Below are 14,083 nucleotides of genomic sequence, written 5' to 3'. Positions count from 1 at the left end.
AGTTCTCCCACTTAAAATGATGACAGAGGTCTGTCATTTTCATCATAGGTACACTTCAACTGTGAGAGACAGAATGTGAACAAAAAATCCAGGAATTCACATTGTAGGAATTTTAAGGAATTTGTAAATTATGGTGGAAAATAAGTATTTGATCAACCAATCAAATCTCTCACTGATGGAAGGAGGTTTTGGCTCAAAATCTCACGATACATGGCCCCATTCATTCTTTCCTTAACACGGATCAATCGTCCTTTCCCCTTAGTACAGGGGTCCATCCATCCATCCATCCATCCATCTTTTTCCGCTTATCCGAGGTCGGGTCGCGGGGGCAGCAGCCTAAGCAGGGAAACCCAGACTTCCCTCTCCCCAGCCACTTCGTCTAGCTCTTCCCGGGGGATCCCGAAGCGTTCCCAGGCCAGCCGGGAGACATAGTCTTCCCAACGTGTCCTGGGTCTTCTCTGTGGCCTCCTACCGTTTGGACGTGCCCTAAACACCTCCCTAGGGAGGCGTTCGGGTGGCATCCTGACCAGATGCCCGAACCACCTCATCTGGCTTCTCTCGATGTGGAGGAGCAGCGGCTTTACTTTGAGTTCCTCCCGGATGGCAGAGCTTCTCACCCTATCTCTAAGGGAGAGCCCCAAACTCATTTGGGCCGCTTGTACCCGTGATCTTATCCTTTCGGTCATGACCCAAAGCTCATGACCATAGGTGAGGATGGGAACGTAGATCGACCGGTAAATTGAGAGCTTTGCCTTCCGGCTCAGCTCCTTCTTCACCACAACGGATCGATACAACGTCCGCATTACTGAAGACGCCGCACCGATCCGCCTGTCGATCTCACGATCCACTCTTTCCTCACTCGTGAACAAGACTCCTAGGTACTTGAACTCCTACACTTGGGGCAGGGTCTCCTCCCCAACCCGGAGATGGCATTCCACCCTTTTCCGGGAGAGAACCATGGACTCGGATTTGGAGGTGCTGATTCTCATTCCGGCCGCACAGGGGTGTCAAACTCAAATACAGAGTGGGCCAAAATTTAAAACCGAACAAAGCCGCGGGCCGAGGTTGAACAAATGAACCTTTTAATAGGGACCCCAACAAGTTTTGCATTAAATATTGAACAAGCAAGGCTTAAATAGGGCAGCACGGTGGAACAGGGGTTGGTGCATCTGCCTCACAATACGAAGGTCCTGAGTAATCCTGGCTCAATCCCGGGCTCGGGATCTTTCTGTGTGGAGTATGCATGTTCTCCCCGTGACTGCGTGGGTTCCCTCCGGGTACTCCGGCTTCCTCCCATGGAACAGGCAGAGCTTATATTACGTAATAGTGCAAAATCAACTTTCAAAAACAAACGAAAAAACATCAGCGGTATATTAAGTAACATTTTATTTAAAAAAAAATAATGCCTCTTTTCTATTTGCAGCTTTCTGAGGTAAATATCAACATGAACTTTTTCCACATATTATATTGGAAAATAAAATAAAAATTAGGTGGGCGGGGTTTGGTGGTAGCGGGGGGTGTATATTGTATTGTTCCGGAAGAGTTAGTGCTGCAAGGGGTTCTGGGTATTTGTTCTGTTGTGTTTATGTTGTGTTACGGTGCGGGTGTGTTTTGTCATTCTTGTTCGAGATGCCACCTCAGTAGAAGCATTTAAGTCTCACCTTAAAACTCATTTGTATACTCTAGCCTTTAAATAGACTCCCTTTCTAGACCAGTTGATCTGCCGTTTCTTTTCTTTTTCTCCTATGTCCCACTCTCCCTTGTGGAGGGGGTCCGGTCCGATCCGGTGGCCATGTACTGCTCGCCTGTGTATCGGCTGGGGTCATCTCTGCGCTGCTGATCCGCCTCCGCTTGGGATGGTTTCCTGCTCGCTTCGCAGTGAATGGGACTCTCGCTGCTGTGTTGGATCCGCTTTGGACTGGACTCTTGCGACTGTGTTGGATCCATTATGGATTGAACCTTCACAGTATCATGTTAGACCCGCTCGACATCCATTGCTTTCCTCCTCTCCAAGGTTCTCATAGTCATCATTGTCACCGACGTCCCACTGGGTGTGAGTTTTCCTTGCCCTTATGTGGGCCTACCGAGGATGTCGTAGTGGTTTGTGCAGCCCTTTGAGACACTAGTGATATAGGGCTATATAAGTAAACATTGATTGATTACCAGATTCACACCTTCTTTCTCTCATATTACCACTCGCACCACAGCTAACGTTACCCATGCCTCTACTTCTCTTCTCCACGAGGGCGTATATGTATGTGACGTATGTAAGAAAGTGCGCTTGTTTTTTTGAGAAGGAGAGACTAGAAAGAGTGTGAAAAGCCTGTAGTGTAATGCCCGCAGCTAAAAGCAACTGCGTGAGAACGTATAACCGAATATCACAATAGTTATTTTCTATATCGCACAGAGACAAACCTGTGATATATCGACATACTAATATATATATTTTATGTATTTTTTTAAAATAAATGCTAGGCTTTATTCAGCAATTAATTAATTATAGTAGATTATAGCAGCAGTATCAGAGCTAAATTAGCTTCAGTCCTACTAAACCTAAGTATCTCCGCTAAACTAACGAAGCGTCCCTAATACATCCATTACAAGTCTTATCCCACTGGGAACAAAATGAATGAAAACAAAAACAGCTTAAACGCTTTTTTTTTTTGGCCCTCAAACTTCAACACAAGTCACATTGTCGTACGGCGCTGTTGTTTTTTTGCTAATTTATTCAATGGGCCTGCTGTGCAAAGGGAGCACAATGGCGGAAAATACTGCATCGCCAAAGTGTAACATGCATCCTTGGATTAAGTGATGTGGGGGTGCAAAACATACAGGACGCCGACGAAGACAACAGGAAGAGGATTAGGATTTTCACGCAGCGCAGTAAAGCTACTGTAAATACAGGTCAGGGGGCCGACACACAATCATTGCACGCTCATAGGTCCTCATTCTAAAAGCGATGGCCCCTCAAATATGTACAAAAGGACCACTTGACACAAACACAGATTAGTGGGCCATTAGGGAATTGGGTCACCATCACTAACTAACCATTATATTACGTGAGATACCTCACATAGCCCATCCCTCTATGGATAACACGCATTAGGGGTGCACAAAAACAAATTGATTCACATCCGAATTGTGATTTTTACTCATCCCGGTACTAAATCGATTCATAATTTTCAAAACTCGATTAAAAAAACCAAAACAAATGATAATAATAATAAAAAAATGACAACAAAAATAATAATAATAAAATATATACCGTATTTTTCGGAGTATAAGTCGCTCCAGAGCAGCGGTGCCCACACTTTTTCTGCAGGCGAGCTACTTTTCAATTGACCAACTCGAGGGGATCTACCTCATTTATATATATCATTTATATTTATTTATTTATGAAAGAGACATTTTTGTAAACAAGTTAAATGTGTTTAATGATAATACAAGCATGTGTAACACATATAGATGTCTTTCTTTCACAAAGACAAGAATATAAGTTGGTGTATTACCTGATTCTGATGACTTGCATTGATTGGAATCAGACAGTAATGATGATAACGCCCACATTTTCAAATGGAGGAGGAAAAAAGTTGTCCTTTCTGTACAATACCACATGAAAGTGGTTGGTTTTTGGCATCTAATTCATCCAGCTTCCATACACTTTACAAGAAAAACATTGGCGGCAAATTCCGTAGCTTGCTTGATTGACATTCACGGCACCCGAGGGTCTTGTGAGATGACGCTGGCTGCTGCCAGTTCATTATTATGAAAAAATGACAGAGAGGAAGGCGAGAAACACTTTTTATTTCAACAGACTTTCGCGCCGTCCCTTCCGTCAAAACTCTAAAGGCCGACTGCACATTTCCTATCTTCACAATAAAAGCCCTGCTTCATGCTGCCTGCGCTAACAAAATAAGAGTCTCGGAAAGCTGGCGTGCACAAGTGATGTGCACGCCAGCTTTCTGAGGGATCGCTTGCGCACGCCAGTTTTCCGAGACTCTGTATTTAGCCGGAGTACCCGGAGTGAACCCACGCATTCACGGGGAGGACATGCAAACTCCACACAGAAAGATCCCGAGCCTGGGATTGAACCCAGGACTACTCAGGATCTTCGTATTGTGAGGCAGATGCACTAACCCCTCTGCCATACATATATATATATATATATATATATACATATATATATATATATATATATATATATATATATATATATATATATATATATATATATATATATATATATATATATATATATATATATATATATATATACATACATACATACACATATATATACATATATATATATATATATACATACATACATACACATATATATACATATATATATATATATATACATATACATATATATACACATATACTTTTTAAATACACCAATGGTGCAACTGGACACATCCTCAGTGATGTAACCTAGGATCACAGGGGGTTTCGGGTCTTTCAACAATCAGACCCCCTCCCCTAGGCGACCCAGCCAGGGTTGATCAGGCCCCAGCCTGTGTCCAGGTAGCGCTACTGCCCTACATGCCACGCCTCTCCCCTCCTGATCCACAGCCACCTTGATGCCACTTCTGCTGCATCTGTGACTAACTTCATGGCCCTTTGCTGGCTGGCCCCTGTGATGCCAAGCATTCTGTAGGCCCTGCAGAGAGATTTGCCCACAAACCCTCGACACCCCACTTCAACCGGCCGGCACATCGCTCGCCACCCATTGCTCCGACACTCCTCCACAAGCTGAGAGTACTTTGCACTCTTCCTCTCATTGGCCTCCTCCATACGGTCCTCCCAAGGCACTGTGAGCTCCAAGAGGATTACCTGCTTGGAGGCCACTGAGGTGAGCACAATATCTGGCCTTAGTGTTGTTTTAGCAACCACGTCAGGGAACTTCAACTGCTTTCCCAGATCAACTGACAGCTCCCAGTCGCGTGCTGTTGCCAACAGGCCAGACGAGGTGTTCCGGGCAGCCGGTGTTGACTTCTCCCCAGCTCTGATGAAAGCAGTACTCTTCACTGGGCGGAGGCTCTTGCTGTGACTGACTCCCCTGCAGATGGCATCAGCTATGGCCTTCAGGACCTGGTCATGTCGCCAGCGGTACCGCCCTTCACCCAGGGCTTTTGGACAACAGCTTAGGATGTGCTCCAAGGTTCCTCTCCTCTGGCAGAGGGGGCACCCTGGTGTCTCCACCTTTCCCCAGGTGAAGAGGTTGGATGGACTTGGCAGCACATCGTAGACCGCCTGGATCAAGAACTTTATTCGATGGGGTTCGGCTTTCCAGAGCTCGGTCCATGTGACCTTACGCTCTGATACTTGTTCCCATCTCGTCCAGGCGCCCTGTTGCCGCATTCCCGCCATCTGGCAGGCTCGCCTTTCCTCAACTCCTGCTCGCACTTCCTCGAGGATCAGTGACCTCTTCTCTTTCCCCTGCGCCTTGTCATAGCGAGGTGTTCTTCTGCTACCTAAGCCAGATCTCCCCTGCGCCACTGTTCCCACCAAAACCTTTTGCCGTAGCCTTGCCTCTGCAACATCCACAGCCTCGACAGCTCTCCACTTCCGCCCCGTCCTGACTTCAATCCCAGCCTGTGCAACCTTTGGGTCACTGGACTCCCGATACTGTAGGAGCTCCCTGGACCGTGTCACCATGAACTCCTCGCTCAGGCTGCTGATGGGGAGCTTCAGTTTGTTGTTATGCCCGTATAGAGCAATGCTGCTCAGGCTTCGCGGCAGTTTATATATATATATACATATATATATATATATATATATATATACATATACATATATATATATATACACATATATATATATATATATATATATATATATATATATATATATATATATATATATATATATATATATATATATATATATATATATATATATATACATATACATATACATATATACATATATATATATATATATATACATATATATATATATATATATATACATATATATATATATATACATATATATATATATATATATATACATATATATATATATACATATATATATATATATATATATACATATATATATATATATATATATATACATATATATATATATATATATATATATATATATATATATATATATATATATATATATATATATATATATATATATATATATATATATATATATATATATATATCCGTTTGTGTGTATATATATGACCAGAAGGAGCTTTTCTGACCTGTAACCTATTTTGAAAACATTTTCTTACATTATTATGCCAAAAAATACATTGTTTGAATCAGTTTTAACCGAGAATAGCGTAGAATCGGGAATCGATTCTGAATCAAATCGTCACCCCAGGATTTAGAAACGGATCAAATCGATAGTTGCCCTAACACGCATTGTTTTATTTCCACATATAAGGTATTTTTAAATCCGTTTATAGGACGCTGACATTTCTTGCCATTAGGTTGAATCTGTTGTTTAAAGACCTCTTACTTAGAAGATTTATTTGTATTCTAATAACCCAAACTCAGGAAATGTCAGTAAAAATAAAACACTTTTACACGATCCCTAACCATAGCACCTCCTAACCATACTTGACTAAACACACACCATTGTTTTTTTCCCCTCAAACTGCCTTGAGCTGCCTGTTGAAGTACCCTGACCTCCAGCCAAGCCCCTCCCCACCACCTGAACGCTGTGTTGTTCAACAAGGAGGCGTTCCAGGGCGGTGACGGAGTTACCCCTATAGCTGCTGCTGTCAAATGCAAACAACAACGACCATGACTCTCCATTAAAGGCCTACTGAGATGAGATGTTCTTATTTAAACGGGGATAGCAGGTCCATTCTATGTGTCATACTTGATCATTTCGCCATATTGCCATATTTTTGCTGAAAGGATTTAGTAGAGAACATCGACGATAAAGTTTGCAACTTTTGGTCGCTGATAAAAAAACCTTGCCTGTACTGGAAGTAGCAGACGATGTGCGCGTGACGTCACGGGTTGTGGAGCTCCTCACATCTGAACATTGTTTACAATCATGGCCACCAGCAGCGAGAGCGATTCGGACCGAGAAAGCGACGATTTCCCTATTAATTTGAGCGGTGATGAAAGATTCGTGGATGAGGAAAGTTAGAGTGAAGCACTAAAACATGACAATATATTTGATGAGGAAAGTGAGAGTGAAGGACTAGAATTAAAAAAAAAAAATACTATACAGTGGGAACAATTCAGATGTTATTAGACACATTTACTAGGATAGTTCTGGAAAATCCCTTATCTGCTTATTGAGTTACTAGTGTTTTAGTGAGATTATACGGTTGTACTTGTACAACCTAAAGGTCGGCCCCGCACATTGTGAGGCCTGTTGGTAGAGTGACCGTGTCAACAACTTGAGGGTTGCAGGTTCGATTCCCGCTTGTGCCATCCTAGTTACTGCCGTTGTGTCCTCGGGCAAGACACTTTACCCACCTGCTCCCAGTGCCACCCACACTGGTTTAAATGTAACTTAGATATTGGGTGTCACTATGTAAAGCGCTTTGAGTCACTTGAGAAAAGCGCTATATAAATATAATTCACTTCACTTCACTTCACATTTATTCAGCACCAGTCGACGGGTTGGTGGCGATGCCCATTTCTGCCCTTCGCAAGGGACCATCTTCGAAACACAATCTTTCAAAATGATCGCTGCATAATACACTGTACTTTGTGTGCGTGGTCCAATCCAACCGTGTTAGCTTGACCGCTCAGTTCCATAATAAAGCTTCACCGTCATCTTTCGGGAATGTAAACAATGAAACACCGGCTGTGTTTGTCTTGCTAAAGGCGGCCGCAATACACCGCTTCCCACCTACAGCTTTCTTCTTTGACGTCTCCATTATTCATTGAACAAAATTGCAAAAGATTCAGCAACACAAATGTCCATAATACTGTGGAATTATGCGATGGAAACAGACGACTTATAGCTGGGAATGCGACGTTTCAGCAGGATACTACGGCGCGAAATTTAAAATTGCTATTTAGTAAACTAATTGGCATGTGTTGCAATGTTAATATTTCATCATTGATATATAAACTATCAGACTGCGTGGTCGCTAGTAGTGGCTTTCAGTACCTGCTGGGAGTAAAAATAACATATTGCAAGAGGTTTCTATGGGAAAGCAAACTTCAGGAGACCCTCCCAGTGTTAAAAATAGTCAAGTATGCCTTTGGAAAATCTGATGTTAAGGGCGTTGGCTGTCTAGAAGGCCTATAAGACGATTCCTATATTTTATCACTGGAGGAAATACAGACCTGTGTAATAATACGACAAGTATTCAGTACAGAGTAAGAGCTACAGAAAGAGAGTGTTGTAATAGTAGTGTGCGGAAAGTTGGCCGTCTGACAAAAATAGAGTGGAACCTCGGTGGTTGTTAGTCATCCATTCCAAAAGGTCAGACGAAACCTGAAGCAATTCATCTATTCTAAACGCCGACTTCGTACTCGCTTGAAGTTCTTTCTTGAATTCAGTAATGTTTCTCACCTTCTTTATCAAAGTGCTGGCACTCGCAACTTCTCTTGGTCCCAAGGTGGGTTATTTTGCATTCATTCTCTGTAAAAAAAAGAAAAGGAAGGAAGAACAGAAACTGGGTCAGTAGTGTTACGGGTTCTTTGTTTGAGCAACCACAGTCGGTGGAACGTTATGCGGGCAAACAGACTCGCTTTGCAGGCACCATGTTTGACCTTACAATAACAAGGATGGTAAATAAAAATATTCTTTGAAAATTGAATCATACCAAAAGTGGGGTGTAGTAAAACCAAAGTACAAACCTCGTTTCCATATGAGTTGGGAAATTGTGTTAGATGTAAATATAAACAGAATACAAATCATTTTCAACCCATATTCAGTTGAATATGCTACAAAGACAACATATTTGATGTTCAAACTGATAAACATTTTTTTTCTTGCAAATGATCATTAACTTTAGAATTTGATGCCAGCAACACGTGACAAAGAAGTTGGGAAAGGTGGCAATAAATGCTGATAAAGTTGAGGAATGCTCATCAAACACTTATTTGGAATATCCCACAGGTGTGCAGGCTAATTGGGAACAGATGAGTACCATGATTGGGTTTAAAAACAGCTTCCCAAGGCGAGGTACACCCCTTTGTCCACAACTGTGTGAGCAAACAGTTTAAGAACAACGTTTCTCAAAGTGCAATTGCAAGAAATTTAGGGATTTCAACATCTACGCTCCATAATATCATCAAAACGTTCAGAGAGTCTGGAGAAATCACTCCACGTAAGCGGCATGGCCGAAAACCAACACTGAATGATTCCTCATACGGCACTGCATCAAACCGACATCAATCTCTAAAGGATATCACCACATGAGCTCAGGAACCCTTCAGAAAACCACTGTCACTAAGTACAGTTCGTTGCTACATCTGTAAGTCCAAGTTAAAGCTCTACTATGCAAAGCGAAAGCCATTTATCAACAACACCCAGAAACGCCGCCGGCTTCTCTAGGCCCGAGATCATCTAAGATGGACTGATACAAAGTGGAAATGTGTTCTGACGAGCCCAAATATTCGACATTGTGTCATCCGGACCAAAGCGGAAGCGAACCATCCAGACTGTTATCGACGCAAAGTTCAGAAGCGAGCATCGGTGATGGTATGGGGGTGCATTAGTGCCCAAGGCATGGGTAACTTACACATCTGTGAAGGCACCATTAATAATGAAAGGTACACACAGGTTTTGGAGCAACATATGTTGTCATCCAAGCAATGTTATCATGGACGCCCCTGCTTATTTCAGCAAAACAATGCCAAGTCACGTGTTACAACAGCATGGCTTCGTAGTAAAAGAGTGTGAGTACTTTGCTGGCCCGCCTGCAGTCCAGACATGTCTCCCATCGAAAATGTGTGGCGCATTATGAAGCGTAAAATATGACAGCGGAGACCCCGGACTGTTGAACGACTGAAGCTCTACATAAAACAAGATAGGGAAAGAATTCCACTTTCAAAGCTTCAACAACTAGTTTCCTCAGTTCCCAAACGTTTGAGTGTTGTTAAAAGAAAAGGTGATGTAATACAGTGGTGAACATACCCTTTCCCAACTACTTAAATTCTAAGTTAATTATTTGCAAAAAAAAAAAAAAAAGTTTATGAGTTTAAACATCAAATATCTTGTCTTTGTTGTGCATTTAATTGAATAGGAGTTGAAAAGGATTTGCAAATCATTGTATTCTGTTTGTATTTACATCTAACACAATTTCACAATTTCCCAACTGGGAAATGGGGTTTGTAGTTTTATTTTAACTTTCTCAGGGAATATTACTTTTGAACTAATTTTACATATATGTTTTCATCTCTGTCTGTCTGTGCTGGCCCTGTGATGAGATGGCGACTTGTCCAGGGTGTACGCCGCCTTCCGCCCGAATGCAGCTGAGCTAGGCTCCAGCACCCCCCGCGACCCCAAAAGGGACAAGCGGTAGAAAATGGGTGGATGGATGGCTCTTTATTTGAACAAAAACATTGTTTTGAAATGTATGATGATATAATATTTAATATTATTATTATTAGAAATGACGTAAATATATGTAATTGCACGAAGTACATTTATTTTTGTAATACATTCATCAAGAAAACATAAGGTACTTTATTAAGACATTTTTCCACCCTTTTGGGGGCCACACAAATTGACGTGGCAGGCCAGATCTGGCCCCCGGGCCTTGAGTTTGACCCCCGTGACCTAAAGTTTACACAAATGTTGGCAAAATGACACAAAAATACAGTGGCTGCAAAGATGATTTCCTTTCCCTCTTAAACATTTATTTTATGGTTGAATTCGCCAACATGCACCAAAATAAGTGTGTTCCAGGAAAATACTCGATAAAGTCCCATGTGTTGCATCGGGGTGATTAAAGTAATCTAATTAAATTTTCCGTATGATTTCATCAATTACACGCGGGTCACTTGCTGAGGTCAAAAAGCTCACTTTTTTTTGCTGCAAACACACACGCACACGCACACACACACGCACACACACGCACACACACGCACGCACACACACGCACACGCACGCACGCACACACACACACACACACCCTTCATCAGTGGTTCTTAACCTTGTTGGAGGTTCTGAACCCCACCTGTTTCATGCGCGTATTCACCAAAGCCTTCTTTTGTGAATTGTTTTATTTTTTTCCAAATTCAAGACAAAGTTCCATGTTTTTTTTCCTGGTGTACAAAATGAACCATGCATGAACTCACAACAAATTACACACACCTGCAAATCAGTGTGACTTCTGCTGTTGCCGTATCCATGATATGCCGATATGGAGAAGTTTTTATTTACACGATTTACCCTCCCGATTTTTCCGTGAGAATCCCAAATTCCAGTGCCCCTCCCGAAAATCTCCCGGGGCAACCATTCTCCTTTAGCGTCCTCTACGACCTGTCGTCACGTCCGATTTTCCTCCATACAAACGGCGTGTTGGCACCTTCACATCATTTATGTGGCTTTTACACACACATAAGTGAATGCAAGGCATACTTGGTCAACAGCCATACAGGTCACACTGAGGGTGGCCGTATAAACAACTTTAACACTGTTGCAAATATGCGCCACACTGTGAACCCACACCAAACAAGAATGACAAACACATTTGGGGAGAACGTCCGCACCGTAACATAAAAGGTAACAAATACCCAGAACCCCTTGCAGCACTAACTCTTCCGGAATTTGGTCAACAGCCATACAGGTCACACTGAGGGTGGCCGTATAAACAACTTTAACACTGTTGCAAATATGCGCCACACTGTGAACCCACACCAAACAAGAATGACAAACACATTCGGGGAGAACATCCGCACCGTAACATAAAAGGTAACAAATACCCAGAAACCCTTGCAGCACTAACTCTTCCTGAATTAGGTCAACAGCCATACAGGTCACACTGAGGGTGGCCGTATAAACAACTTTAACACTGTTGCAAATATGCGCCACACTGTGAACCCACACCAAACAAGAATGACAAACACATTTGGGGAGAACATCCGCACTGTAACATAAAAGGTAAAAAAATACCCAGAATCCCTTGCAGCACTAACTCTTCCGGAATTTGGTCAACAGCCATACAGGTCACACTGAGGGTGGCCGTATAAACAACTTTAACACTGTTGCAAGTATGCGCCACACTGTGAGCCCACACCAAACAAGAATGAAAAACACATTCGGGGAGAACGTCCGCACCGTAACATAAAAGGTAACAAATACCCATAATCCCTTGCAGCACTAACTCTTCCGGAATTTACAATATACACCCCCGCAACCACCAAACCCCACCCCATCTCCGAAATTCGGAGGTCTCAAGGTTGGCAAGTATGGATGAGTCGGGTGTGTCTTGACTGGCTCCGCCGAACCCCTGAGGCCGACTCACCGAAACCCTAGGGCAGTGGTTCTCAAATGGGGGTACGCGTACCCCTGGGGGTACTTGAAGGTATGCCAAGGGGTGCGTGAGATTTTTTTTAAATATTCTAAAAAAAACAACAATTCAAAAATCCTTCATAAATATATTTATTGAATAATACTTCAACAAGTTATGAATGTAAGTTCATAAACTGTGAAAAGAAATGCAACAATGCAATATTCAGTGTTGACAGCTAGATTTTTTATGGACATGTTCCATAAATATGGATGTAAAAGATTTATTTTTTGTGAAGAAATGTTTAGAATTGGGCTTCACGGTGGCAGAGGGGTTAGTGCGTCTGCCTCACAATACGAAGCTCCTGAGTAATCAGGGTTCAATCCCGGACTCGGGATCTTTCTGTGTGGAGTTTGCATGTTCTCCCCGTGACTGCGTGGGTTCCCTCCGGGTACTCCGGCTTCCTCCCACCTCCAAAGACATGCACCTGGGGATAGGTTGATTGGCAACACTAAATGGTCCCTAGTGTGTGAATGTTGTCTGTCTATCTGTGTTGGCCCTGCGATGAGGTGGCGACTTGTCCAGGGTGTACCCCGCCTTCCGCCCGATTGTAGCTGAGATAGGCACCAGCGCCCCCATTTGAGAACCACTGCCCTAGGGTTTCGGTGAGTCGGCCTCAGGGGTTCGGCGGAGCCAGTCAAGACACACTCGACTCACCCATGATTGCCAACCTTGAGACATCCGAATTCGGGAGATGGGGTGGGGAATTGAAGTGTGTGTGTGTGTGTGTTTATGTGTGTGTGTGTATGGCAAACACACACAATATGCAATATTTTTCCACAGAAAGTATTTGAAAGTGTAATATTAGATGTGAAGTAATAGGAGCCTTGAATATGTCAACAATTCATAACAACATTGATATTGATTCATTATTTTATGAGCAATGACACTGCATGGCAGCTTTGTGTTATTAGAGTCAACTTTGCAACTTTTTCTTCCTATATTTGCTGTTTTATTCCACTTTTTAATGTTTAAAAAATATATATATGGGGGAGTTGGTGGTTGCAGGGGTGTATATTGTAGATTCCGGAAGAGTTAGTGCTGCAAGGGATTTGGGGTATTTGTTACGTTTTATGTTCCGGTGCGGATGTTTTCCCCAATAAGCGGTAGAAAATGGATGGATGGATATTTAGAATGAAGTTCATGAATCCAGATGGATCTCTATTACAATCCCCAAGGAGGGCACTTTAAGTTGATGATTACCTCTATGGGTTGCGACTTGTCCAGGGTGTACTCCGCCTTCCGCCCGATTGTAGCCGAGATAGGCACCAGTGCCCCCCGCGACCCCAAAGGGAATAAACGGTAAAAAATGGATGGATGGATGGATTACTTCTATTATTGATAATTGAAACACTTGTTTTTAGTCATTTTTTGTGGACATGTTCCATAAATATTGATGTTAAAGATTTATTTTTTTGTGAAGGAATGTTTAGAATTAAGTTCATGAATCCAGATGGATCTCTATTACAATCCCCAAAGAGGGCACTTTAAGTTGATGATTACTTCTATGGGTGGAGACTTGTCCAGGGTGTACTCCGCCTTCCGCCCGATTGTAGCCGAGATAGGCACCAGCGCCCCCCGCGACCCCAAAGGGAAAAAGCGGTAGAAAATGGATGG

At 42.6% G+C, this 14,083-nt stretch overlaps 1 protein-coding gene across 1 annotated transcript in view; it reads right to left on the bottom strand.

Annotated features, from left to right (window-relative positions):
- Positions 1 to 14,083, bottom strand: part of sapcd1 (suppressor APC domain containing 1) — a 43,230-nt gene that overhangs the window by 21,029 nt on the left and 8,118 nt on the right. The window contains exon 2 of the mRNA XM_061914529.1: positions 8,518 to 8,586. Within this exon, the coding sequence (XP_061770513.1) occupies positions 8,518 to 8,586 (69 nt within the window). The remainder of the gene's footprint in view (positions 1 to 8,517; positions 8,587 to 14,083) is intronic.

The sequence above is a fragment of the Nerophis ophidion genome, linkage group LG10 (genome assembly GCF_033978795.1).
Source record: "Nerophis ophidion isolate RoL-2023_Sa linkage group LG10, RoL_Noph_v1.0, whole genome shotgun sequence".
NCBI classification, from domain to species: domain Eukaryota; kingdom Metazoa; phylum Chordata; class Actinopteri; order Syngnathiformes; family Syngnathidae; genus Nerophis; species Nerophis ophidion.
The sequence above is the reverse complement of the archived record's forward strand: the minus strand, read 5'-3'. Positions and strand labels throughout refer to the sequence as shown.